This window comes from Salvelinus fontinalis, chromosome 42 (assembly GCF_029448725.1).
Source record: "Salvelinus fontinalis isolate EN_2023a chromosome 42, ASM2944872v1, whole genome shotgun sequence".
In the NCBI taxonomy this organism is placed as follows: domain Eukaryota; kingdom Metazoa; phylum Chordata; class Actinopteri; order Salmoniformes; family Salmonidae; genus Salvelinus; species Salvelinus fontinalis.
In genome coordinates this window covers 9,508,190-9,534,204 of record NC_074706.1, presented here as the reverse complement: position 1 = coordinate 9,534,204, position 26,015 = coordinate 9,508,190, and the positions used below count along the sequence as shown (strand labels likewise).

General features: G+C 45.4%; 1 protein-coding gene across 4 annotated transcripts in view; it reads right to left on the bottom strand.

Annotated features, from left to right (window-relative positions):
* Positions 1-26,015, bottom strand: part of LOC129841318 (glycine receptor subunit alpha-3-like) — a 109,273-nt gene that overhangs the window by 26,835 nt on the left and 56,423 nt on the right. For all 4 annotated transcript variants that reach the window (XM_055909533.1, XM_055909535.1, XM_055909532.1 and 1 more), the window contains one exon: positions 22,582-22,719. In XM_055909533.1, coding sequence (XP_055765508.1) covers positions 22,582-22,719 — 138 coding nt within the window. The remainder of the gene's footprint in view (positions 1-22,581; positions 22,720-26,015) is intronic.

The following is a 26,015-nucleotide window of genomic DNA, read 5'->3' as shown; positions in this document are numbered from 1 at the left end:
TCATCAAGGACAATAACCACCCGAGCCACTGCCTGTTCACCCCGCTATCATCCAGAAGGCGAGGTCAGTACAGGTGCATCAAAGCTGGGACCGAGAGACTGAAAAATAGCTTCCATCTCAAGGCCATCAGACTGAAAAACAGCCATCACTAACACAGAGGCCACTGGCTACATTTTTTATTTATTTTTTTATTTCACCTTTATTTAACCAGGTAGGCTAGTTGAGAACAAGTTCTCATTTACAACTGTGACCTGGCCAAGATAAAGCATAGCAGTGTGAACAGACAACAACACAGAGTTACACATGGAGTAAACAATAAACAAGTCAATAACACAGTAGGAAAAACAAAACAAAATGAGTCTATGTACATTGTGTGCAAAAGGCATGAGGTAGGCAATAAATAGGCCATAGGAGCGAATAATTACAATTTAGCAGATTAACACTGGAGTGATGAATCATCAGATGATCATGAGCAGGTAGAGATACTGGTGTGCAAATGAGCAGAAAAATAAATAAATAAAAACAGTAAGGGGATGAGGTAGGTAAATTGGGTGGGTTGTTTACAGATGGACTATGTACAGCTGCAGCGATCGGTTAGCTGCTCAGATAGCAGATGTTTTAAGTTGGTGAGGGAAATAAAAGTCTCCAACTTCAGCGATTTTTGCAATTCGTTCCAGTCACAGGCAGCAGAGAACTGGAAGGACAGGCGGCCAAATGAGGTGTTGGCTTTTGGGATGATCAGTGAGATATACCTGCTGGAGCGCGTGCTACGGGTGGGTGTTGATATCGTGACCAGTGAACTGAGATAAGGCGGAGCTTTACCTAGCATGGACTTATAGATGACCTGGAGCCATACAGACTTGAAATCATTGGCGACTCTAACAAATAATAATGTTTACATATCTTGCATTACTCATCCCATATGTACAGTATATACTGTATGTTATACCATCTACTGCATCTTGCCTATACCTCTCGGTCATCCCTCATCCATATATTTATATGTACATATTCTTATTCCATCCCTTTACTTAGATGTGTGTGTATTAGGTAGTTGTTGTGGAATTGTTAGATTACTTGTTGATATTGCTGCACTGTCGGAACTAGAAGCACAAGCATTTCGTTACACTCGCAATAACCATGTGTACAAATACAATTTGATTTGAAATGGGTGATGGACATCCACAAAATAATAGATACCATACAAAACGTAACATATCATACTAATTTGAGTGTCTCGGATTTTCTTACAAAATAATACGAAATGCTCTAAGACCAGGTTGGTGTGTGCCCGTCTGTGTGTATGTCCATCTGTGTGTGTCTGTTCTGGACCTTGACAGCACCTTGCCACTCACAGGCATTAACTGTGACAAGCTGTCAGTGCAGGCCTTGGGGTGGACAATTGTCACGTTCCTGACCTGTTTTCTGTTAATTTTGTATGTGTTTAGTTGGTCAGGGCGTAAGTTTGGGTGGGCATTCTATGTTTTGTGTTTCTATGTTTAGGTCATTGGTATTTAGCCTTATATGGTTCTCAATCAGGGACAGTTGTTTGACGTTTCCTCTGATTGAGAACCATATAAAGGTAGGCTGTTCACACTGTTTGTTTGTGGGTGATTGTCTTCCGTGTCTGTGTCTGTGCACCACACGGGACTGTTTCGTTTGTTCGTTCGTTTGTGTAGTCTAGTCTAGTCTGTACCTGTTCATGCGTTCTTCGTTCATATGTAAGTTTGTTTGTTCAGGTCTGTTGACTTCGTTTATTATTTTGTAAATTCTCAAGTGTGTTTAGTTTTCGTCTTGTTTAATAAATATCATGTCGTATAACAACGCTGCGCTTTGGTCCAATCCCTACTCCTCCTCTTCGGACGAAGAGGAGGAGGACAACCGTTACAACAATGGAGGAATAGTTTATTTAAATCAGTTTTGTAAAACAGACTTCATTGTACATGGACCGGATGGACAGAAAGAAACCTCACATTTTTTGTCTCTGGATTGCGGCTCATTTCAGGGATGGTTGACCTTTGAATCGGACGAGCGAGAAAATTTCCCATGTTATTTTATTACATAAAATGTAATTGTCCATTAGCTAGATTAACTATGACTGTGTCCCAAATGGCACCCTATCCATTACATAGTGCACTACTGACCCAAGCTCTGGTCAGAAGTTGTGCACCACATAGGGAATAGGGTCTTTTGGGACACGGCCTGTCTCACTGATATCTGTACCGTATAGATACCGTTATTCATTTCTCACACTAGGACTCTGTAGTCTCTTGAGGAATATACTGCAATAATTCTGAATGAATTCCATGGGCAGCTGGGTTTTCAGGGCCAAACGCCACGTGGCCCTTAATGCACTTCTCTAGTCCCATGAGTCACTGCTATAACCTCTACACCACATGATGCCGCCCTACAACAAAACACCCACAAACGACTCCTTCTGCTCTCACTCACTCTCTGCCGGGTTCTGATAATATCAAATGTCTTCCTCTCATCCTCGTCTCTGACTCCTTCTGCTCTCACTCACTCTCTGCTGGGTTCTGATAATATCAAATGTCTTCCTTTCCTTTCATCCTCGTCTCTGACTCCTTCTGCTCTCACTCACTCTCTGCTGGGTTCTGATAATATCAAATGTCTTCCTCTCATCCTCGTCTCTGACTCCTTCTGCTCTCACTCACTCTCTGCCGGGTTCTGATAATATCAAATGTCTTCCTTTCCTTTCATCCTCGTCTCTGACTCCTTCTGCTCTCACTCACTCTCTGCTGGGTTCTGATAATATCAAATGTCTTCCTCTCATCCTCGTCTCTGACTCCTTCTGCTCTCACTCACTCTCTGCCGGGTTCTGATAATATCAAATGTCTTCCTCTCATCCTCGTCTCTGACTCCTTCTGCTCTCACTCACTCTCTGCTGGGTTCTGATAATATCAAATGTCTTCCTTTCCTCTCATCCTCGTCTCTGACTCCTTCTGCTCTCACTCACTCTCTGCTGGGTTCTGATAATATCAAATGTCTTCCGTTCCTTTCATCCTCGTCTTTGACTCCTTCTGCTCTCACTCACTCTGCTGGGTTCTGATAATATCAAATGTCTTCTGTTCCTTTCATCCTCGTCTCTGACTCCTTCTGCTCTCACTCACTCTCTGCTGGGTTCTGATAATATCAAATGTCTTCCTTTCCTTTCATCCTCGTCTCTGACTCCTTCTGCTCTCACTCACTCTCTGCCGGGTTCTGATAATATCAAATGTCTTCCTTTCCTTTCATCCTCGTCTCTGACTCCTTCTGCTCTCACTCACTCTCTGCCGGGTTCTGATAATATCAAATGTCTTCCTTTCCTTTCATCCTAGTCTCTGACTCCTTCTGCTCTCACTCACTCTCTGCTGGGTTCTGATAATATCAAATGTCTTCCTCTCATCCTCGTCTCTGACTCCTTCTGCTCTCACTCACTCTCTGCCGGGTTCTGATAATATCAAATGTCTTCCTCTCATCCTCGTCTCTGACTCCTTCTGCTCTCACTCACTCTCTGCTGGGTTCTGATAATATCAAATGTCTTCCTCTCATCCTCGTCTCTGACTCCTTCTGCTCTCACTCACTCTCTGCCGGGTTCTGATAATATCAAATGTCTTCCTTTCCTTTCATCCTCGTCTCTGACTCCTTCTGCTCTCACTCACTCTCTGCTGGGTTCTGATAATATCAAATGTCTTCCTCTCATCCTCGTCTCTGACTCCTTCTGCTCTCACTCACTCTCTGCCGGGTTCTGATAATATCAAATGTCTTCCTCTCATCCTCGTCTCTGACTCCTTCTGCTCTCACTCACTCTCTGCTGGGTTCTGATAATATCAAATGTCTTCCTTTCCTCTCATCCTCGTCTCTGACTCCTTCTGCTCTCACTCACTCTCTGCTGGGTTCTGATAATATCAAATGTCTTCCGTTCCTTTCATCCTCGTCTTTGACTCCTTCTGCTCTCACTCACTCTGCTGGGTTCTGATAATATCAAATGTCTTCTGTTCCTTTCATCCTCGTCTCTGACTCCTTCTGCTCTCACTCACTCTCTGCTGGGTTCTGATAATATCAAATGTCTTCCTTTCCTTTCATCCTCGTCTCTGACTCCTTCTGCTCTCACTCACTCTCTGCCGGGTTCTGATAATATCAAATGTCTTCCTTTCCTTTCATCCTCGTCTCTGACTCCTTCTGCTCTCACTCACTCTCTGCCGGGTTCTGATAATATCAAATGTCTTCCTTTCCTTTCATCCTAGTCTCTGACTCCTTCTGCTCTCACTCACTCTCTGCTGGGTTCTGATAATATCAAATGTCTTCCTCTCATCCTCGTCTCTGACTCCTTCTGCTCTCACTCACTCTCTGCTGGGTTCTGATAATATCAAATGTTTTCCTTTCCTTTCATCCTCGTCTCTGACTCCTTCTGCTCTCACTCACTCTCTGCTGGGTTCTGATAATATCAAATGTCTTCCTCTCATCCTCGTCTCTGACTCCTTCTGCTCTCACTCACTCTCTGCTGGGTTCTGATAATATCAAATGTCTTCCGTTCCTTTCATCCTCGTCTCTGACTCCTTCTGCTCTCACTCACTCTCTGCTGGGTTCTGATAATATCAAATGTCTTCCTTTCCTTTCATCCTCGTCTCTGACTCCTTCTGCTCTCACTCACTCTCTGCTGGGTTCTGATAATATCAAATGTCTTCCGTTCCTTTCATCCTCGTCTCTGACTCTTTCTGCTCCACCGTTCCTTCTCTTTCTGGTCTAGGTCTCTGAGGGAGAGGAGGCATGTAGTAGAGATGTGTGTGTGTGTGTGTGTGTGTGTGTGTCAGGCCGTGTCTAGACTTGACAGTTCATGCAGCTTTAGTATTCTGATCATGGAATTCCAAACACATCGTGCATCTTCACCTACTTTGCAAATGTGTCTACCGTATCCACGGTGTGTCCGGATTCCCCTTTCCTGCGCTATATTCAAATGCCAGTATGTATTCTACAAATGGTGGAATAGGCTAAATATGATAATAACACAACAACAACTGACGGCAGTAGCTAACTACTGTAGCAAACTAGCCAGCTAACCTCTGTGTCTAGCTAGCAAGCAACACTAAAGGGATTGCAAACGGGTTAGCATAACTCTAGCCAAACAAAAAATATTTTTAGCTAGCTGGATAGCATTTCCTCCAACGTTATAATGAAAAGGTGTCTCTCGGTCCCAAAACACACGTTTTCTGGAGACTTGTCGCCCACTGTATGCACTTTCGGTAGCCTGATTGCGTCCAGACTGAGGAGAAATCCGTACACAATGCAGCCCTGACCAGCTCCTGAAGTGGTCAGACAGATCTGAACACAATCACACCACAAAGACACTTTTGTGCATCTAGACCCATCTATTCAATGATATCTTCACATTCTGATAGCAGAAGTCGCATATAAGTGTCAAGTGTAGACACAACCTCAGTGTACTGATGTGTTGGTTTGTGTATGTGTGTGCGTGCGCATGTACACATTTTACTATTACTGTGAGTACCAAAAGCACTCAAAAGAATAGTAAACCAACAAAACTTCTGAGAAGTGGGGACATTTTGCCAGTCCTCACTTGTAAAAAATGCTATTTTAGGGTTAGGTTTAAAATTAGAGTTAGGGGTGAGGTTTAGGGTTTGGGAAATATACGTTTGAATGGGAATCAATTGTTGGTCCCCACTGACTATACCAAACATTAAGAACACCTGCTCTTTCCATGACAGACTGACCAGGGGAATCCAGGTGAAATCTATGATCCCTTATTGATGTCACTTGTTAAATCCACTTCAATCAGTGTAGATGAAGGGGAGGAGACATGTTAAAGAAGGATTTTTTAAAGCCTTGAGACAACTGGGACATGGATTGTGTATGTGTGCCATTCAGAGGGTGAATGGGCAAGACAAAAGATGTAAGTGCCTTTGAACAGAGTCTGGTAGTAGATGCCAGGTGCACCGGTTTGTGTCAAGAACTGCAACACTGCTGGGTTTTTCACTCGCAACAGTTTCCCGTGTGTATAAAGAACGATCCACCAACCAAAGGACATCAGGCCAACCTGACACAACATGGGCCAGCATCCCTGTGTATAGTAAGTGTGTGTCTGTATATGTATGTTTGCAATCACAACAAGACAAGGGGTGCAGGCAGTCAGGCAGCTAGGAGGCTAACCATGTAAGCCCCATAGAGCAGCGTTTCTTAAAGTATGGGTCGCGACCCAAATAATGTATAAATATTTCATTAATTACTGGATTTGATTTGGCCAAGTGCAACTGCACTCTCGGTTCAGTGCGCTCTCTGCTTAGCAGCGGTCTCTGCTCAGTTTGGCAGCTGCGCGAGTGGAGAGGGAGAGGTAGAGGGAGATGCCCTTGTGCTCTGAGGTTCACCGGATCTTTTTCTGCAGTTTTCTTGAAGATCATTCCGCAATCTACACGCTGCAGCGCTGTGGTTCAAGCCACTGACTTGTTATTCCCACACGCCATCACTCACCGCTGTCATGAAATGAACTCACAAGTTCTGACTGAGCTCAGTCGTCATGAAACGGAAATACAGTTTTTGTCTCTTTCATACAAACGTTGAGGAATAACGAGGAGCGCCCACAATGTGTTTTGTGTGGGGAAGTGCTTAGTAATGAGTCTCTCAAAACGAACAAATGAATAAAACGACACGTCCTGACCAAACATCCACAGCATGACGGTAAACCCAGTGAGTTATTTCAGAACAGGGTAGAAGGCTTCAGGAAACAGTGCTTCAAAAGTGGAAAAGTCAGTCAACTAACAAGACATTGTTGTCATTTTATAACAGGTGATGATAAGCAGAAATAAGGGAGTACTATCTCTCATAGACGTAGATGTGAGTTTATCTTTCAAACAATCCCCTGGCCTTGTAACGTTACACAGCTAATAGCTAACGTTAGCCAAAGCAAGCTAACTAGCTACTGATAGTGCAACCCTAAGAAACAGTACAGATGAAGATGAATAATTCAGGCTTACTGTACATTTAACTGTAGAAATGATTGTTGAAAACAAGTCTAGGTTGGAACTGTTGCTGTTACAAGTAATAATTTTTATTCTGAACTGGAATAAACTGATTGAAGCAAGATGATTTTTGAGGCAAACCCTCACACAGTTCTGGGTTGCTCATCTGCAGCATTAAGCGGTCTCCTGCCTGACTGAGAAAGCACTAGATGTTATGATCCAGTTTGGCACCACATACCTATGCAAGTCTGGGTTCTCAAGTACAGAAACAGTGTCAATGCTGAGCATGACCTCAGTGTTGTACTGTGAAAAACTGAGCCCACAATAGACCTGCTTGTTGGAAGCTTCAACCAGCCATACACCTCTCATTAGGACTGTGTGTGGTTTCCTGGCTACATCTGTGTGATGTGATCAAGCAGTTTATTCCAGTTCAGAATACAAAATATGTATTTTAACAGCAACAGTTTCAACCTAGACTTTCTATCAACTATAATTTATACAGTAAGATGTACAGTAGGCCTGAATTCATCTGTACTGTTACTTAGGGTTGCACGATCAAAAAGCCTGCGTGTGTGTTTGTTCTGTTATACATCTGTGTGATGTGATCAATCTGTTCAATCCAGTTCAGAATGAAATTATTTATTGTATTTAACAGCAACAGTTTCAACCTAGACAGGTATGTAAGAGTGTTTTTAACGGGGAAAAATAAACATGAAAAGATTTATGGGTATTTCATTGTTATTTGATTTTGTCTATATTATTATATTATTGTCTATATTATATTTTTTATGCATCATGGCAATGAAATGTACCCGATATTTACGTATAGTTGCATATTTCCTTAAGCTTGGGTCCCAGAAAAACACAGAATTTCTCATTTGGGTCCCAGGCTGAAAAAGTTGAAGAATCCTTGCCATAGAGGATAACACTCACATGCTGTACTGTAGTCACCAAGCATAAGTAGCCCCACTGCCTGCTCACACACACATAAACAGGACACACAGGAAGAAACCAAATAATAAACAGGAAGTGCTGCTGATTCTGCTGCTGGAAGTGCTCCTGATTGGCTTGGCTTGGCCGGTTTTGATGCCTAATCTCGAATTGCGTGGGTCAATGCCCCTGTGACACCAGCGTGAAGACCCTGTGGCCAGTCAGTTTGATTGACAAGGCTGACTGGTATGCTATGCTAGCCCATGGAGAGTGGTCTATAAGCATGGAACGTTGAACCCATCAGTAGAGTACATTTTCTCCGCTCTGTCTCCCTTTTCATAAACACATGTCACACTGGCATTCACCAGAGCCAGGCAGAGCACCGCTGTTGCCTCAGCATCCTTTATGACTGGAAAGAATGGAGGAAGTTGGCCTTGGAGTTTAAATGGAAGCTGTCGGGAAACAAAGTCTCTCTGGTTGGCCTGGGAGAGTGGTTCAGGCAAACAGAAAAACATTGACACAGAGGTGTTGAAGAAGAATATAAAGATGAGCTGTATACTGTACAGCAAGTCTGCATTCTGGTGCTCTGAGAACGCATTGTTTGAAATAGGTTAACTGAGAGAATTATTATTTATTTAACCTTTATCTAACTAGGCAAGTCAGTTTAACGAGGCGAGTGAAGCTAATATAGAAGTTAACTTCACAGAGAGTAAAATGACCTCTAGCCAATGTTATTCATCTCCATCGTCTCTCGTTAAGGATAATGCATGACTGTGTCTAATCTTTCCATCAATCAGATCCACAGCACTTCAGAAGCTCTTTCAGTGACTGCAGTATTACAGTAAATGAGGCCATGGGAATGGCAGACAAGGCCATCACAGATCAATGGGCCAAATCAAATCAGTGTGTGTGTGTGTGTGTGAGCGCTCGAACGCTGCCTGCAGTGCGCTCGGCCCTATCATGTGTGCATGTGCCTGTGTGAGTGTGCGTGCCTCCGTCCATGCGCGGCTGTGTGTGTGTGAGTATGTGACCCCGGCCATGCCATCTCCTCTGAGCTGATTGACAGTGTCCATCTCTCCAGAGTGACCCAGTGAATTATTGATCTCCTGTGGGATAAATGCTGCACACCGCCTGGACACTAAGTCGATGGCAATAAAGCAGAAAGAGCACGCACACACGCACGCACACGCACGCACACACAGACACACATAGACACTGTATGGATCCCAATCAAGCAGAAAGAAAAGCCTCAACCTCATTGAGGGTCACAGAAGGACAGACTGAGACTAAGGTATGTTTGGAGAGACCCTATTGGAGGATTGGACTTTGATATTCAATGACTTTCATGTCTGTGGATGTAAGTTGAGCACCACGGCTTCAGAAACAGCTGTGGAGTTGAATTATGTACAGTAAACTTAACTGTACATATTCTCTGTAAATAAACAAATACACTGAGTGTATAAAACATTAGGAACACCTTCCTACTATTGAGGTGCGCACCCACCCTGTACTCGCTTTTGCCCTCAGAACAGCCTCAATTTGTCAGGGCATGGACTCTACAAGGTGTCGAAAGCGTTCCACAGGGATGCTGGCCCGTGGTGACTCCAATGCTTCCCACAATTGTGTCAAGTTGCCTGGATGTCCTTTGGGTGGTGGACCATTCTTGATACACACGGGAAATTGTTGTGTGTGAAAAACCCAGCAGCGTTGCAGTTCTTGACACATTCAAACCTGTGTGGCACTTAAATCTATTGTCTTGCCCCTTCATCCTCTGAATGGCGCACATAAAAATCAGAAATTCTGATGATTGTGTAACTGCTCTTTCAGATTGTAATGGGAACCTGGCAAAAGTCTGGAAAACTGTCAAATCCCTGAAGAGTTCTACTTCCTCCTCTCTGCCACAACAAATGAAATCCCTGGCCTCATTATGGAAATAAAATCCATAATTGATGCATTTAATCACCATTTAATTTAAGTGGGCTATCTCTTTGAAATAACTTCTAAGCCTATTCACAATTATATTGGTCTGGATGCTGATAAGGGAAACTTGATGAATAATCAGAGAAATTATAGTCAAAGCTTTTCTTTTAGGCCATTTACAGAAAAATCATACCTGGTGTCACGCCCTGACCTGAGAGAGCCGTTTTATTTCTCCATTTGGTTAGGTCAGGGTGTGATGTGGGGTGGGCATTCTATGTGTTGTATTTCTATGTGTTTGGCCGAGTGTGGTTTCGCTGTCATTCATTGTCTCTGATTGGGAATCATACTTAGGCAGCCTGTTTTGCCACCTTAGTTGTGGGTAGTTGTCTTTGATAGTGACCTGTATAGCCCTAGTAAGCTTCACGTTCGTTTTTGGTGTTTCTTGTTTTGTTGGCGACATTTAAAATAAAGGAAAATGTACGCTCACCACGCTGCACCTTGGTCCGATCATTTCGACGAGCGTGACACCTGGATATTTTGCTGGCAATAGATAACAAAAATCCACAGGAGCCGATCAATTGGATCTTTTTCCCCCCCTACAATGTAGAAAATAGTATGAGTAGGTGTGTCTACACTTTTGACTGGTACTGTATATATCTCATACAGGGCACATTTGAAAAAGAGACCTAGGTGTCAATATGTCTTCCCTGTCCAAATAAAGGTTAAATAAAAAAATAAGCATACACAATCCATGTCTCAATTGTCTCAAGGCTTAAAAATCATTCTTTAACCTGTCTCCTTCCCTTCATCTACACTGAGGTGACATCAAATAAGGGATCAAAGTTTTCACCTGGATTCACCTGGTCAGTCTGTCATGGAAAGAGCAGGTGTTCCTAATACTTTGTACACTCAGTGTATACTGCCCATAACTGTTGAACAGCCATTCACAGTGTAACCAAACAAACATGGCAGGGCTCCAATGCTTGGCATCAAAACACAACCAGCACATACGGCTTCTGCAGCACTACATCGCCACCCCCTCCTCTCGCTTGGTGAAAATAAAATGTGTTGTCTCTGTTGACTCGACCGACAACGTTTCCACTACCGATTATCAACCATCTGCAGCAGATAGTGTTAAACCGACAAACGTGAGTTGAGCTCCATAGAAACTGAATTGTCACTCATCACAGAACATCAACATGAATGGGAATATCAGTTCTAGTAATCATGGATCAAGAATTAAAACCTTTCAGTACAGTAGGAAATCATCACTGACTGCATTCCAGGGCCTCAGCAGAGATCTAGGATATCACCCCACTGCCATCCGTTACGTCTATTTATTTGCCAGATATCCTTTAAAAAGATTATGAGACCTGGATATAATTTACAACATTAACAGACGCGGGGGAGGGATGTCAGGGGTCCAAGCGCTCCACTCCCATAGCAGAGAAGGACAAAAACACGAGCAAAACAAACCTAATATGAATAAATCCGAAATCAAAACAAACGTTGAGGGATTTGTGACATTGGTTGTTATGATTCGTCATCACAGGATGACACACAACCTCCATTATACCATTGCAGAAGAGAACATTCCCTTAGATTGAATTGCAGTACGTTTAATCCTTTTTGTATGCTGCGTTTGCAACCATAGAGAAAAATAATATAAAACACCCTCACATCTAACCTATACATTTATTCAGAGCCACTTATAAATCAGTACGCTCAACTAGATGAACAACCACAGGCTATCACAATCACTGCAGGTTCTTCCATATCTGTCACTTCACTTTCTTATTAGCCACTTCAGTGAGTTTTACCCAGGGTTCATAGGGAGCTCAGGGCCCATGCTACTCCAGATACAGATGTTGGATCTTAATTTGACCAGGAAAATAATCCTGCAGCAACAGGATAGCTGGCTGACTGTTTCAGAGGAGAACAGGCTGTATGATGTGACACAAGCATTGTACCGCGAGAAGTCGGATTAGCTTACTGTATAAGCATTATATGTCGATGTGTCAGAAAGAGAGAGAGAGCGCGAGAGCGAGAGAGAGCGTTTTAACTCCACCTATCTAACCATTATTTAACCAGGAAGATGGTTAATCCCTGGTGGATGAAATCCTCTTTTGCTAGGAACTTGACAAGGAAAGGAGACTAACCATAGGATCCAACACCTGGTAGCTCAATCACCACCGTGTAGACCAGGCGCTCAAAGAGGACGGAGGTACGGTCTATCAGTTGGAATGGCACTCAGCTCAGCTGGAGCTCGATGGACTGAAACGGTCAAATCGTATAAATAGAGTTCCACAGCAATGCACACTGGCTATGGGCCATGGCACCCTATGGGAGTGTGTCCAACCCTTTTGTGAAGCCGGGCCCCACAGAATTTAATATTGAAGCATTAGATCTCTCGCTGAGGGAGATTGGTCAAATCCTGCCTGGGTTTGATCTCCCCGGGGGCACTTTAGACATCAATCGGTCAGAGGGAAAGAAAGCCTCTGGAGAATGACGTCTGGGTTGTGTTCACTAGGGCAAGCCATAGCAAAACATTTTTCAATGGTTTGCAATGGTAGGTGGTGTATGTTTTTGCCAAGGTCGCTACGGTTACTGTACCAGACAGATCTAAGTGCATTTAGTTTGATCGAACACTCAGATAATGGTATTTAACATAGTCCTTCTCCTAAACAACACATTTCCTCCATTCTAAACCCAACCTGAACATCAGTTGTCTGGTATGTGGTATTTTCTTTAAATCAGTTATGCAGGGCTCTGTGCATCGCCATCACCTGGTCCAATCTATAGGTGTTTTTCAAGCCCAGATTCAACTATAGTGATAAAGGGTTGTGGAGGGGCACCCACAGGAATGTGTTTGACAGACGGTTGGTTGCCCCATGGGACCTCAGCGCGACCTACCTGGGACCTCCTGTCAATGAAATTCAGTCAATAAGGCTCTCCCTCTTTCTCTCTTTGTAACAACAGTGCCTTTGGAAAGTATTCAGACCCCTTGACTTTTTTCACATTTTGTTCCGTTACAGCCTTATTCTAAAATTGATAATATAAAACAATGCAGCAATCTACACACAATACCCCATAATGTCAAGGCAAAAATAGTTTATTCGATTTTTCCCCAAATTTATTTCAAATAAAAAACAGAAATACCTTATTTACATAAGTATTCAGACCCTTTGCTATGAGACTTGAAATGGATCTCAGGTGCATTTCTGTTTCCATTATCATCCTTGAGATGTTTCTACAACTTGATTGGAATCCACCTGTGGTAAATTCAATTGATTGGACATGATTTGGAAATATAAACGTCCCACAGTTGACAGTAGATGTCAGCGCAAAAACCAAGCCATGAGGTCGAAGGAATGGTCCGTAGAGCTCCAAGACAAGATTGTGTCGAGGCACAGATCTGGGGAAGGGTACCAAAAAATGTCTGCAGCATTGAAGGTCCCCAAGAACACAGTGACCTCCATCATTCTTAAATGGAAGAAGTTTGGAACCACCAAGACTCTTCCTAGAGCTGGCCGCCGGGCCAAATTGAGCAATCGGGGGAGAAGGGTCTTGGTCAGGGAGGTGACCAAGAACCCGACGGTCACTCTGACAGAGCTCTAGAGTTCCTCTGTGGAGATGGGAGAACCATCCAGAAGGACAACCATCTCTGCAGCACTCCACCAATCAGGCCAGACGGAAGCCACTCCTCAGTAAAAGGCACATGACAGCCCGCTTGGAGTTTGCCAAAAGGCACCTAAAGACTTTCAGACCATGAGAAACAAGATTCTCTGGTCTGCTGAAACCTAGATTGAACACTTTAGCCTGAATGCTAATTGTCGCGTCTGGAGGAAACCTGGCACCATTCCTAAAGTGAAGGATGGTGGTAGCAGCATCATACTGTGGGGATGTTTTTCAGCAGCAGGGACTGGAACACTAGTCAGGATTGAGGCAAAGATGAATGGAGCAAAGTACAGAAAGAACCTTGATGAAAACCTGCTCCAGAGCGCTCAGGACCTCAGACTGGGGCGAAGGTTCAACCTTCCAACAAGACAACGACCCTAAGCACACAGCCAAGACAACCCAGGTGTGGCTTCGGGACAAGTCTCTGAATGTTTTTGAGTGGCCCAGTCAGATGCCGAACTTGAACCCGATCTACCATCGCTGGAGACCTGAAAATAGCTTTAGAGGATCTGCAGAGAAGAATGGGAGAAACTCCCCAAATACAGGGGTGCCAAGCTTGTAATGTCATACCCAAGAAGACTCAAATCACTTAAATCAAATTGTATTTGTCACATACACATGGTTAGCAGATGTTAATGTGAGTGTAGCGAAAAGCTTGTGCTTCCAGTTCCGACAGTGTAGTACTGTAATATTGAACAAGTAATCTAACAATTACACAACTACCTTATACACACAAATGTAAAGGGATGGAATAATATGGATGAGCGATGGCTGAGCGGCATAGGCAAGATGCAATAGATGGTATAAAATACACCACATGAGATGAGTAATGTAAGATATGTAAACATGATCAAAGTGGTATTATTTAAAGTCCATTAATTAAAGTGTCAAAGGATTATTTCAAGTCTGTATGCAGGCAGCAGCCTCTCTGTGTTAGTGATGGCTGTTTAACAGCCTGATGGTCTTGAGATAGAAGCTGTTTTTTAGTCTCTCGGTCCCAGCTTTGATACACCTGTACTGACCTCGCCTTCTGGATGATAGCGGGGTGAACAGGCAGTGACTCGGGTGGTTGCTGTCCTTGATGATCTTTTTGGCCTTCCTGTGACATCGGGTGCTGTAGGTGTCCTGGGGGGCAGGTAGTTTGCCCCCGGTGGCGTGTTGTGCAGACCGCACCACCCTCTGGAGATCCTTGCGGTTGATGGCGGTGCAGTTGCCGTACCAGGTGGTGATACAGCCAGACAGGATGCTCTCAATTGTGCATCTGTAAAAGTTTGTGAAGGTTTTAGTTGACAAGTCAAATGTCTTCAGCCTCCTGAGGTTGAAGAGGCACTGTTGCGCCTTCTTCACCACACTGTCTGTGTGGGTGGACCATTTCTGTTTGTTCGTGATGTGTACGCCGAGGAACTTGAAGCTTTCCACCTTCTCATGGGTGAACAGAGAGTACAGGAGTGGTTTGAGCACGCACCCTTGTGGGGCCCCAGTGTTGGATCAACGAAGAGGAGATATTTCCTACCTTCACCACCTGGGGGCAGCCCGTCAGAAAGTCCAGGACCCAATTGCACAGGGTGGGGTTGAGACCCAGAGCCTTAAGCTTAATGATGAGATTGTTGGGTGCTATGGTATTAAATGCTGAGCTGTAGTCAATGAACATCATTTTTACATAGGTATTCCTCTTGTCCAGATGGGATAGGGAGGTGCGCAGTGTGATGGCGATTGCATCGTCTGTGGACCTGTTGGGGCGGTATGCAAACTGACGGGGGTCTAGGGTGGCAGGTAAGTTGGAGGTGATATCATCCTTGACTAGTCTCTCAAAGCACTTCATGATGACAGAAGTGAGTGTTACGGGGCAATAGTCATTTAGTTCAGTTACCATTTTGAAGCATGTGGGAACAGCAGACTGGGATAGGGAGCGATTGAATATGTCTGTAAATACACCAGCCAGCTGATCTGTGCATGCTCTGAGGACGTGGCTAGGGATGCTGTCTGGGCCAGCAGCCTTGCGAGGGTTAACACGTTTAAATGTCTTACTCACGTCGGCCACGTAGAAGGAGAGGGGGGCCCGCAGTCCTTGGTAGCGGGTCGGTGGTGCTGTATCATCCTCAAAGCGGGCAAAGAAGGTGTTTAGTTTGTCGGTTTCCACGATGTGGCTGGTTTTCTTTTTGTAGTCCGTAATTGCCTGTAAACCCTGCCACATACGTCTCGTGTCTGAGCCGTTGAAATGCAACTGAACTTTGTTGCTATATCGACATTTCGCTTGTTTGATTGCCTTGCAGAGGCAATCTTTCCATGGTTGAATGCGGAGGTTCACGCTTTCAGTTCTATCCTCAATTTCTGGTTAGGGTAGGTTTTAATAGTCACAGTGGGTACAACATCTCCAATGCACTTTCTTATAAACTCACTTACCAAGTCAGTGTATAAATCGATCTTATCCTCTGAGGCTTCCCGGAACATTTCCCAGTCCGCGTGATCAAAATAATCTTGAAGCATGGTCAGACCAGCGTTGAATGGTTCTAGTCATGGGAACATCCTGTTTGAGTTTCTGCCAACAGGATGGTAGGAGCAAGATGGAGTCGTGGTTGGATTTGCCGAAGAGAGGGCGGGGGAGGGCCTTGTATGGATTGCGGAAGATAGAGTAGCAGTGGTCAAGTGTATTGCCAGCACAGGTGCTACAGTCAATGTGTTGGTAGAATTTAGGTAGCCTTGTTCTCAAATTAGCTTTGTTCAAATCTCCAGCTACAATAAATTCAGCCTCAGGATATATGGTTTCCAGTTTACACAGAGTCCAGTGAAGTAACTATTTCTCTCTCTGTGTATATCTCTCTCTCTCTCTCTCTCTGTGTGTATATCTCTCTCTCTGTGTGTATCTCTCTCTCTCTCTCTGTGCATCTCTCTCTCTCTCTGTGTGTATCTCTCTCTCTCTCTGTGTGTATCTACCTCACTCTCCCTACCCCTCTCTCTCTACCTCTCTCCCTCCTATCTCTACCTCTCTCCCTCCTATCTCTACCTCTACCCCTCTCTCTCTACCTCTCTCCCTCCTATCTCTACCTCTACCCCTCTCTCTCTACCTCTCTCCCTCCTATCTCTACCTCTACCCCTCTCTCTCTACCTCTACCCCTCTCTCTCTACCTCTCTCCCTCCTATCTCTACCTCTACCCCTCTCTCTCTACCTCTCTCCCTCCTATCTCTACCTCTACCCCTCTCTCTCTACCTCTCTCCCTCCTATCTCTACCTCTACCCCTCTCTCTCTACCTCTACCCCTCTCTCTCTACCTCTCTCCCTCCTATCTCTACCTCTACCCCTCTCTCTCTACCTCTACCCCTCTCTCTCTACCTCTCTCCCTCCTATCTCTACCTCTACCCCTCTCTCTCTACCTCTCTCCCTCCTATCTCTACCTCTACCCCTCTCTCTCTACCTCTACCCCTCTCTCTCTACCTCTCTCCCTCTCTCTCTACCTCTCTCCCTCCTATCTCTACCTCTCTCCCTCCTATCTCTACCTCTACCCCTCTCTCTCTACCTCTCTCCCTCCTATCTCTACCTCTACCCCTCTCTCTCTACCTCTCTCCCTCTCTCTCTACCTCTCTCCCTCTCTCTCTACCTCTCTCCCTCCTATCTCTACCTCTACCCCTCTCTCTCTACCTCTCTCCCTCCTATCTCTACCTCTACCCCTCTCTCTCTACCTCTCTCCCTCCTATCTCTACCTCTACCCCTCTCTCTCTACCTCTCCCTCCTATCTCTACCTCTACCCCTCTCTCTCTACCTCTCTCCCTCCTATCTCTACCTCTACCCCTCTCTCTCTACCTCTACCCCTCTCTCTCTACCTCTCTCCCTCCTATCTCTACCTCTCTCCCTCCTATCTCTACCTCTACCCCTCTCTCTCTACCTCTCTCCCTACCTCTACCCCTCTCTCTCTACCTCTACCCCTCTCTCTCTCTACCTCTACCCCTCTCTCTCTACCTCTACCCCTCTCTCTCTACCTCTCTACCCCTCTCTCTCTACCTCTCTACCCCTCTCTCTCTACCTCTCTACCCCTCTCTCTCTACCTCTCTACCCCTCTCTCTCTACCTCTACACCCCCTCTCTACTCTCTGTGCATCTCTCTCTCTACCTCTACACCCCCTCTCTACTCTCTGTGCATCTCTCTCTCTCTCTCTCTCTCTCTCTCTACCTCTCTCTCTCTCTCTCTCTCTACCTTTACCCCTCTCTCTCTACCTCTACCCCTCCTATCTCTACCTCTCTCCCTCCTATCTCTACCTCTACCCCTCTCTCTCTACCTCTCTCCCTCCTATCTCTACCTCTACCCCTCTCTCTCTACCTCTCTCCCTCCTATCTCTACCTCTACCCCTCTCTCTCTACCTCTCTCCCTCCTATCTCTACCTCTACCCCTCTCTCTCTACCTCTACCCCTCTCTCTCTACCTCTCTCCCTCCTATCTCTACCTCTCTCCCTCCTATCTCTACCTCTACCCCTCTCTCTCTACCTCTCTCCCTCCTATCTCTACCTCTCTCCCTCCTATCTCTACCTCTCTCCCTCCTATCTCTACCTCTCTCCCTCCTATCTCTACCTCTACCCCTCTCTCTCTACCTCTCTCCCTACCTCTACCCCTCTCTCTCTACCTCTACCCCTCTCTCTCTCTACCTCTACCCCTCTCTCTCTACCTCTACCCCTCTCTCTCTACCTCTCTACCCCTCTCTCTCTACCTCTCTACCCCTCTCTCTCTACCTCTCTACCCCTCTCTCTCTACCTCTCTACCCCTCTCTCTCTACCTCTACACCCCCTCTCTACTCTCTGTGCATCTCTCTCTCTACCTCTACACCCCCTCTCTACTCTCTGTGCATCTCTCTCTCTCTCTCTCTCTCTCTCTCTCTCTCTCTCTCTACCTCTCTCTCTCTCTCTCTCTCTACCTTTACCCCTCTCTCTCTACCTCTACCCCTCCTATCTCTACCTCTCTCCCTCCTATCTCTACCTCTACCCCTCTCTCTCTACCTCTCTCCCTCCTATCTCTACCTCTACCCCTCTCTCTCTACCTATCTCCCTCCTATCTCTACCTCTCTCTCTCTACCTCTCTCCCTCCTATCTCTACCTCTACCCCTCTCTCTCTACCTCTCTCCCTCCTATCTCTACCTCTACCCCTCTCTCTCTACCTCTACCCCTCTCTCTCTACCTCTCTACCCCTCTCTCTCTACCTCTCTACCCCTCTCTCTCTACCTCTCTACCCCTCTCTCTCTACCTCTCTACCCCTCTCTCTCTACCTCTACACCCCCTCTCTACTCTCTGTGCATCTCTCTCTCTACCTCTACACCCCCTCTCTACTCTCTGTGCATCTCTCTCTCTCTCTCTCTCTCTCTCTACCTCTCTCTCTCTCTCTACCTTTACCCCTCTCTCTCTACCTCTCTCCCTCCTATCTCTACCTCTACCCCTCTCTCTCTACCTCTCTACCCCTCTCTCTCTACCTCTCTACCCCTCTCTCTCTACCTCTCTACCCCTCTCTCTCTACCTCTCTCCCTCCTATCTCTACCTCTGCCTCTCTCCCTCCTATCTCTACCTCTACCTCTCTCCCTCCTATCTCTACCTCTACCCCTCTCTCTCTACCTCTACCCCTCTCTCTCTACCTCTACCCCTCTCTCTCTACCTCTACCCCTCTCTCTCTACCTCTCTACCCCTCTCTCTCTACCTCTCTACCCCTCTCTCTCTACCTCTACCCCTCTCTCTCTACCTCCTATCTCTACCTCTACCCCTCTCTCTCTACCTCTCTCCCTCCTATCTCTACCTCTACCCCTCTCTCTCTACCTCTCTCCCTCCTATCTCTACCTCTACCCCTCTCTCTCTACCTCTCTACCCCTCTCTCTCTACCTCTACCCCTCTCTCTCTACCTCTACCCCTCTCTCTCTACCTCTACCCCTCTCTCTCTACCTCTCTACCCCTCTCTCTCTACCTCTCTACCCCTCTCTCTCTACCTCTCTACCCCTCTCTCTCTACCTCTACCCCTCTCTCTCTACCTCTCTCCCTCCTATCTCTACCTCTACCCCTCTCTCTCTACCTCTCTCCCTCCTATCTCTACCTCTACCTCTCTCCCTCCTATCTCTACTACCTCTCTCCCTCCTATCTCTACCTCTACCTCTCTCCCTACCTCTACCCCTCTCTCTCTACCTCTACCCCTCTCTCTCTACCTCTCTACCCCTCTCTCTCTACCTCTCTACCCCTCCTATCTCTACCTCTCTACCCCTCTCTCTCTACTCTCTGTGCATCTCTCTCTACCTCTCTCTACCTCTCTCTACCTCTCTCTACCTCTCTCTACCTCTGCCTCTGCCTCTGCCTCTCTCTACCTCTGCCTCTGCCTCTGCCTCTCTCTACCTCTGCCTCTGCCTCTGCCTCTCTCTCTCTACCATCTACCTCTCTCTCTCTACCATCTACCTCTCTCTCTCTACCATCTACCTCTCTCTCTACCTCTACCTCTCTCTACCCCTCTCTCTCTCTACCCCTCTCTACCTCTCTCTCTACCCATCTCTCTCTCTACCTCTCTCTACCCATCTCTCTCTCTACCCCCCCCCTCTCTCTCTCTCTCAGTAACTCACTGTGCCCGCCTGGCAAGTGAGTGAATGTTGGTGATCCTTGACTTGCCCTCGACCTATACACACAACTCTCCCACTGTTTATTCCTCAAGATCATGTCTTGACAACAAACACAGATAAATTCTGGAGTGTTACATGCCTCCTCCTCCAGCACAGAGTGCTCTCTTTCTTTCCTGCCTGACTGCTCTCCCCCCATCTCTCTCTCGTCTCCTTATGTGAGACAGGACAGAGAGCTGACAGCTTCTAAAAATAGCAGCCTGGGTAGAGGCATGTTCTGGCCCTCTCCATTCATAGAATAAGCCTACACTTTGGCTTTTTCGTGCATATAACAAAACTAAATGATTAAGCTTTTCTAAGAACTTAAAATGAGGTCCTGACAGTTCTCAGGAGGGCTTTAGTTTAGCGACTGTTTGGTGGTATACCAGTTCACCAAGGCTGCACATTAAACCATTACCATGGAGTGAAAAGCAAGTGTAATAACAATTCCATAGCTACTGTATTACCAAAATGTATTCATTTATGCTTTTACTCTTTTTATAAGTTGAATTGACCATAATAGCCAAGGAAAAAGCGATACTGGTATTAAAACTGAATCTCTTTTCAAGTAGTCAGCCGCCAAACCTCTTATTGATAGGGGACTGTTTCAGCCTCACTCTAAACACTGTTGACGTGTCATCCACGGAAGCCTAGACATGCACTAAGGAGCTTGTTATATATAATTAACGTAGCGAGAGGAGGAAAAAACAAGCTTTTTCAATTATCAGATGATATTCCTTCTCCTACATCTGTCCCCCCTTCTCTCTGTCCCCCCTCTCTCTCTGTACTCCCCCTTCTCTCTGTCCCCCCTCTCTCTCTGTACTCCCCCTTCTCTCTGTCCCCCCTCTCTCTCTGTACTCCCCCTTCTCTCTGTTCCCCCCCTCTCTCTGCACCCCCCCTCTCTCTGCACCCCCCCTCTCTCTGCACACCCCCTCTCTCTCACCCCCCCTTATCTCTTCCTGCCTCCATCCATCCATCCACCCACCCACCCACACACCCATCCAAGCCTCTTCCATTCTCTCTGCTGCTCTCTGTCATCTAAAAATACATCTTGGTTTCCTTTTCTCCGTCTCGTTAATTGCAGCACAACATAATCCTGATTAGCCAGGAATGAGGAAGTGGGCGTGCTAAGGCTGACTTAGCGTTGGCAATAAGGACATGACAGGCCCATGAAAGATGCAGGTAGAACAAACTCCATTATTCAACCTGCAATGCCTCCTACTTCACTGTGCACTTCAATTCACTGGCTGAATAAGGCCACACTTAGGCTGCATCTGAAATAGGGCCTGGTCAAAAGTAGTGCACTATATAGGGAATATGCGCGCCATTTCGGACACACCCTCAGTCTAGCTAGTGCTGTGGTTGACTCGAGCCTCACACTTCCCTGGCTGGCTGGCTGGCTGTAAACAAGTCTATAGTTGCTTTAGACAGGCAGCCCAGTTCTGATCTTTTTCCCACTAATTGGTCTTTTGACCAATCAGATCAGTTCTAAAAAAAGATCTGACGTGAGAACATCTGATTTGATTGGTCAAAAGACCAATTAGTGGAAAAAATATCCGAATTGGGCTGCCTGTCTAAACCCAGCCAAAGAAGCTGAATAAGGCCCCACTTAGGCCTAGGATGAATCTAGCACTGCAGTTAGCTGTGAAAGCCTCCGCAGTGATTGTGTTGTTATGAGAAGGAATAAAAAGTTTGATTTTTGAGTAAGAATCGTGTTTCGTGACATTGCTCTCCAAATGGTAATAGTAAAAAATGATAATAAGGCCAAACGTATAATATTAGATAGTGGCGCAGTTAGCTGGAGACGTGGAGTTAGAGACCTGCAGGTATTTTTCTGTTATGTGAAAGAAGACCACGGTTGAATTCCCCAATTGGAACCGTGTTCTCTGACATTGCTGGTTGTAAGAAACGGCAATAGAGCTCTGCTGATGTCGAGAGTGTTGTGAGCCATACAGCATGTTCAGTCTGTGAATATTGAAACCATCTTGAATTGAGTTAAACTGGCCTGCCTGTTTTGGCTCAAAGTCATTTAGATGAGCAATATGAATTTTCTACTTTTCAAATGAACATGGAAATGTACATTCATAAATGTAAATTCTTGAATTGTTCATTCTTTCAACGATGTAGTCAAGCTACATGATTAACAAGTCACCATCAACTCATTATCTAGTTTGTGCATTCTGTTTTCTTTGAATGAGTGACAGATTTCCAAAGCAGAAGCGTGAAGACGCTTGTTCCACCATTATTCTTAGCGTTGGTGTTGATGATGCCACACGACGACATAATTCGATTTCACAATAAACAGGTCCCATCTTTCAACTCTAACTGTGTTGAACAGCCTGAGGAAGGCTCTGTGCATATTCACTAAACTTCATCACATAATAGTAGTCTAATTTGGCCTGGAAGATTATTTTGAGTGTTTCTGCACAGTCCGACAGCACTGGACTCGACCTCAAACACTCCCGTTGTATCTTACCTGTGTTATAGTGCTTGGTGCAGTATCTCAGATCCGTCTCGTCCTTCATTATGAACTGTGGGAGGGTCAGCCCATCAGCTACCTGGACTGGTCCATTCTCCTGCCACTCAAAGATCAGGTCATTCATTGTGTAGCCAACTGGAAAAGAAGAGAGGCGGGACATGCAATCAGATAATATAGCCTAGGCCCGGGTTACTGTACAGTAAAAGCACTGTGTGTCAACAGCTGACGTAAAAAATCCTTTATAAATACATATTCACTTGATGGTTTATACATTTCATATCTCCACCTAGACCAGATTTATGGGAAGATCAAAACATCTTGGATACCCTTTGTGTTATATGCTGTATCATACATGAAATGTCAACGCTATAGATTACACTGCATCAAGGAGAAGTTGTTCATGTCAACAGATCAACTAGGAATCAATGTTGTTAATGTCACACTGTCTTCTGTGCTAAAGGGATCAGCACTGACAGACTTCATGGGCCAATCCACAACAACCTTGGATTATAATGGTTAATCCGTTAAAAAAATTGGTAATTCAGGCAATGAATTCCCAGGATGGAATGTATGACTGAGGCCTTACAGATAATGGAGGGACTGACATGAAAGGAGAAGGGATGGAATGTATGACTGATGCCTTACAGATAATGGAGTGACTGACGTGAAAGGAGGAGGGATGGAATGTATGACTGAGGCCTTACAGATAATGGAGGGACTGACGTGAAAGGAGGAGGGATGGAATGTATGACTGAGGCCTTACAGATAATGGAGGGACTGACGTGAAAGGAGGAGGGATGGAATGTGACTGATGCCTTACAGATAATGGAGGGACTGACGTGAAAGGAGGAGGGATGGAATGTGACTGAGGCCTTACAGATAATGGAGGGACTGACGTGAAAGGAGGAGGGATGGAATGTGACTGAGGCCTTACAGATAATGGAGGGACTGACGTGAAAGGAGGAGGGATGGAATGTATGACTGAGGCCTTACAGATAATGGAGGGACTGACGTGAAAGGAGGAGGGATGGAATGTATGACTGAGGCCTTACAGATAATGGAGGGACTGACGTGAAAGGAGGAGGGATGGAATGTGACTGATGCCTTACAGATAATGGAGGGACTGACGTGAAAGGAGGAGGGATGGAATGTATGACTGAGGCCTTACAGATAATGGAGGGACTGACGTGAAAGGAGGAGGGATGGAATGTGACTGATGCCTTACAGATAATGGAGGGACTGACGTGAAAGGAGGAGGGATGGAATGTATGACTGAGGCCTTACAGATAATGGAGGGACTGACGTGAAAGGAGGAGGGATGGAATGTGACTGATGCCTTACAGATAATGGAGGGACTGACGTGAAAGGAGGAGGGATGGAATGTATGACTGAGGCCTTACAGATAATGGAGGGACTAACGTGAAAGGAGGAGGGATGGAATGTATGACTGAGGCCTTACAGATAATGGAGGGACTGACGTGAAAGGAGGAGGGAGGGAATGTGACTGATGCCTTACAGATAATGGAGTGACTGATGTGAAAGGAGGAGGGATGGAGAGTATTCTAATGTAATCAGTTGAACAAAACGGGTCTGATTCTAAAGCCATGTTGACCAGGAACTGCATGTAAAACTGGGACCTTGAAATGGGGAAAAAGGGAATCCATTGGTTTGTTCCTCGGAATAAGGTCCCAGTTGACTGAGTTCTCGTCATCCTAATGACCTCTTTCCATTTGAAACAATAACATCTCCTATGGTGTCCATCAGCCAGCTACAGGGAACGGGCATTCTAACAGGTATGCACTGTTGTGCAAGACGAAAGAGCTATCCAGTCTCCAGTAGGAAAATACAGTGGGGCAAAAAAGTATTTAGTCAGCCACCAATTGTGCAACTTCTCCCACTTAAAAAGATGAGAGAGGCCTGTAGGGAGTTGAAAGTCCGTGTTGCCCAGCAACAGCCCCAAAACATCACTGCTCTAGAGGAGATCTGCATGGAGGAATGGGCCAAAATACCAGCAACAGTGTGTGAAAACCTTGTGAAGACTTACAGAAAACGCTTGACCTCTGTCATTGCCAACAAAGGGTATATAACAAAGTATTGAGATAAACTTTTGTTATTGACCAAATACTTATTTTCCACCATAATTTGCAAATTAATTAATAAAAAATCCTACAATGTGATTTTCTGGATTTTTTACAGGCCTCTCTCATCTTTTTAAGCGAGAGAATTTGCACAATTGGTGGCTGACTAAATACTTTTTGCCCCACTGTATATATCTTTGAACGTAAGGACACTGAAAGATACCGACAAGTGTTCAATAATCAAGAGAAATTATATGAAATATCTGCAGCTGGATATAGAAGCACCTTGAATATATCTCAACCTTGCATGTAGGCTATTTATCTTTAACCCGAAGTATCCCATGATGCAGTTCACCAGCCCAGGGGACTAGGCAGTGCAGACACTTGGGTTAATATTGGGAGATGAAATGAGTCAAAGCAGCCTCCGCAGTATGAGTCAATGTACTGTAGTCACAACATGACTCAGAACTTCCTCTGCTCCTACGTTCCTATTGGTTCGCACTAATGGCTGATTTTCTAATGCCAGTTTACGTCTTAGGTGGTGGATGAGGTGAGTTTCCCCCTATGTGTGTTTTCCCTATGTTAAGCACTTGGAGCATCTGGAAAAGCACCATGCAAATCCAATAAATGACGACATTATTAAGGCTAAATACCGGCCATGCATACATTCTAAATGACGCTACAGTATCCCAACAGACCGACCATCATAGCCATTCATTATAATTGATAAGATTTCATAAATGACATAAAATAACCCATGCCTATCTATTTCCCTCCATTCCAGACACCGGGCATCAACCCATCAACATCATTCCCTTTCCACTTTGAACTCACATTTAAATGGCTAAAGCCAGCCAGAAGGGCCTCGCCAACTGTGGTACATAAAATAATGAAATAACGCAAGGCAGTACAAATGAAGACAAATGATCTCCCCAAGCATTAAACAGTACAGCGCCATGGTAACTATCCCCCCGGGCCGCAACTGCACCGGAACGGACAGGATGAGCCGTGTGGCTCAGTTGGTAGAGCATGGCGCTTGGCGCTTGCAACGCCAGGGTTGTGGGTTCGATTCCCACGGGGGGCCAGTACAAAAAAAGTATGAATGTATGTACTTGTAAGTCGCTCTGGATAAGAGCGTCTGCTAAATGACTTAAATATAAATATAAATATGGTGCTCCATGTAATTATAGCGTTTCTGTGTCCATTTTGTACTTCTTTCCACATGTTAGAGAGGTGTAGAGGGGGAGGAAAGGTTTAGGGGAGGTGGAGAGGGAGGACGGGGAGGAGACGGGAGAGTTAGAGGAGACCGAGGGAGGGGGGGGGGGTCATTTAGCGTGGTCATTACTATTAATA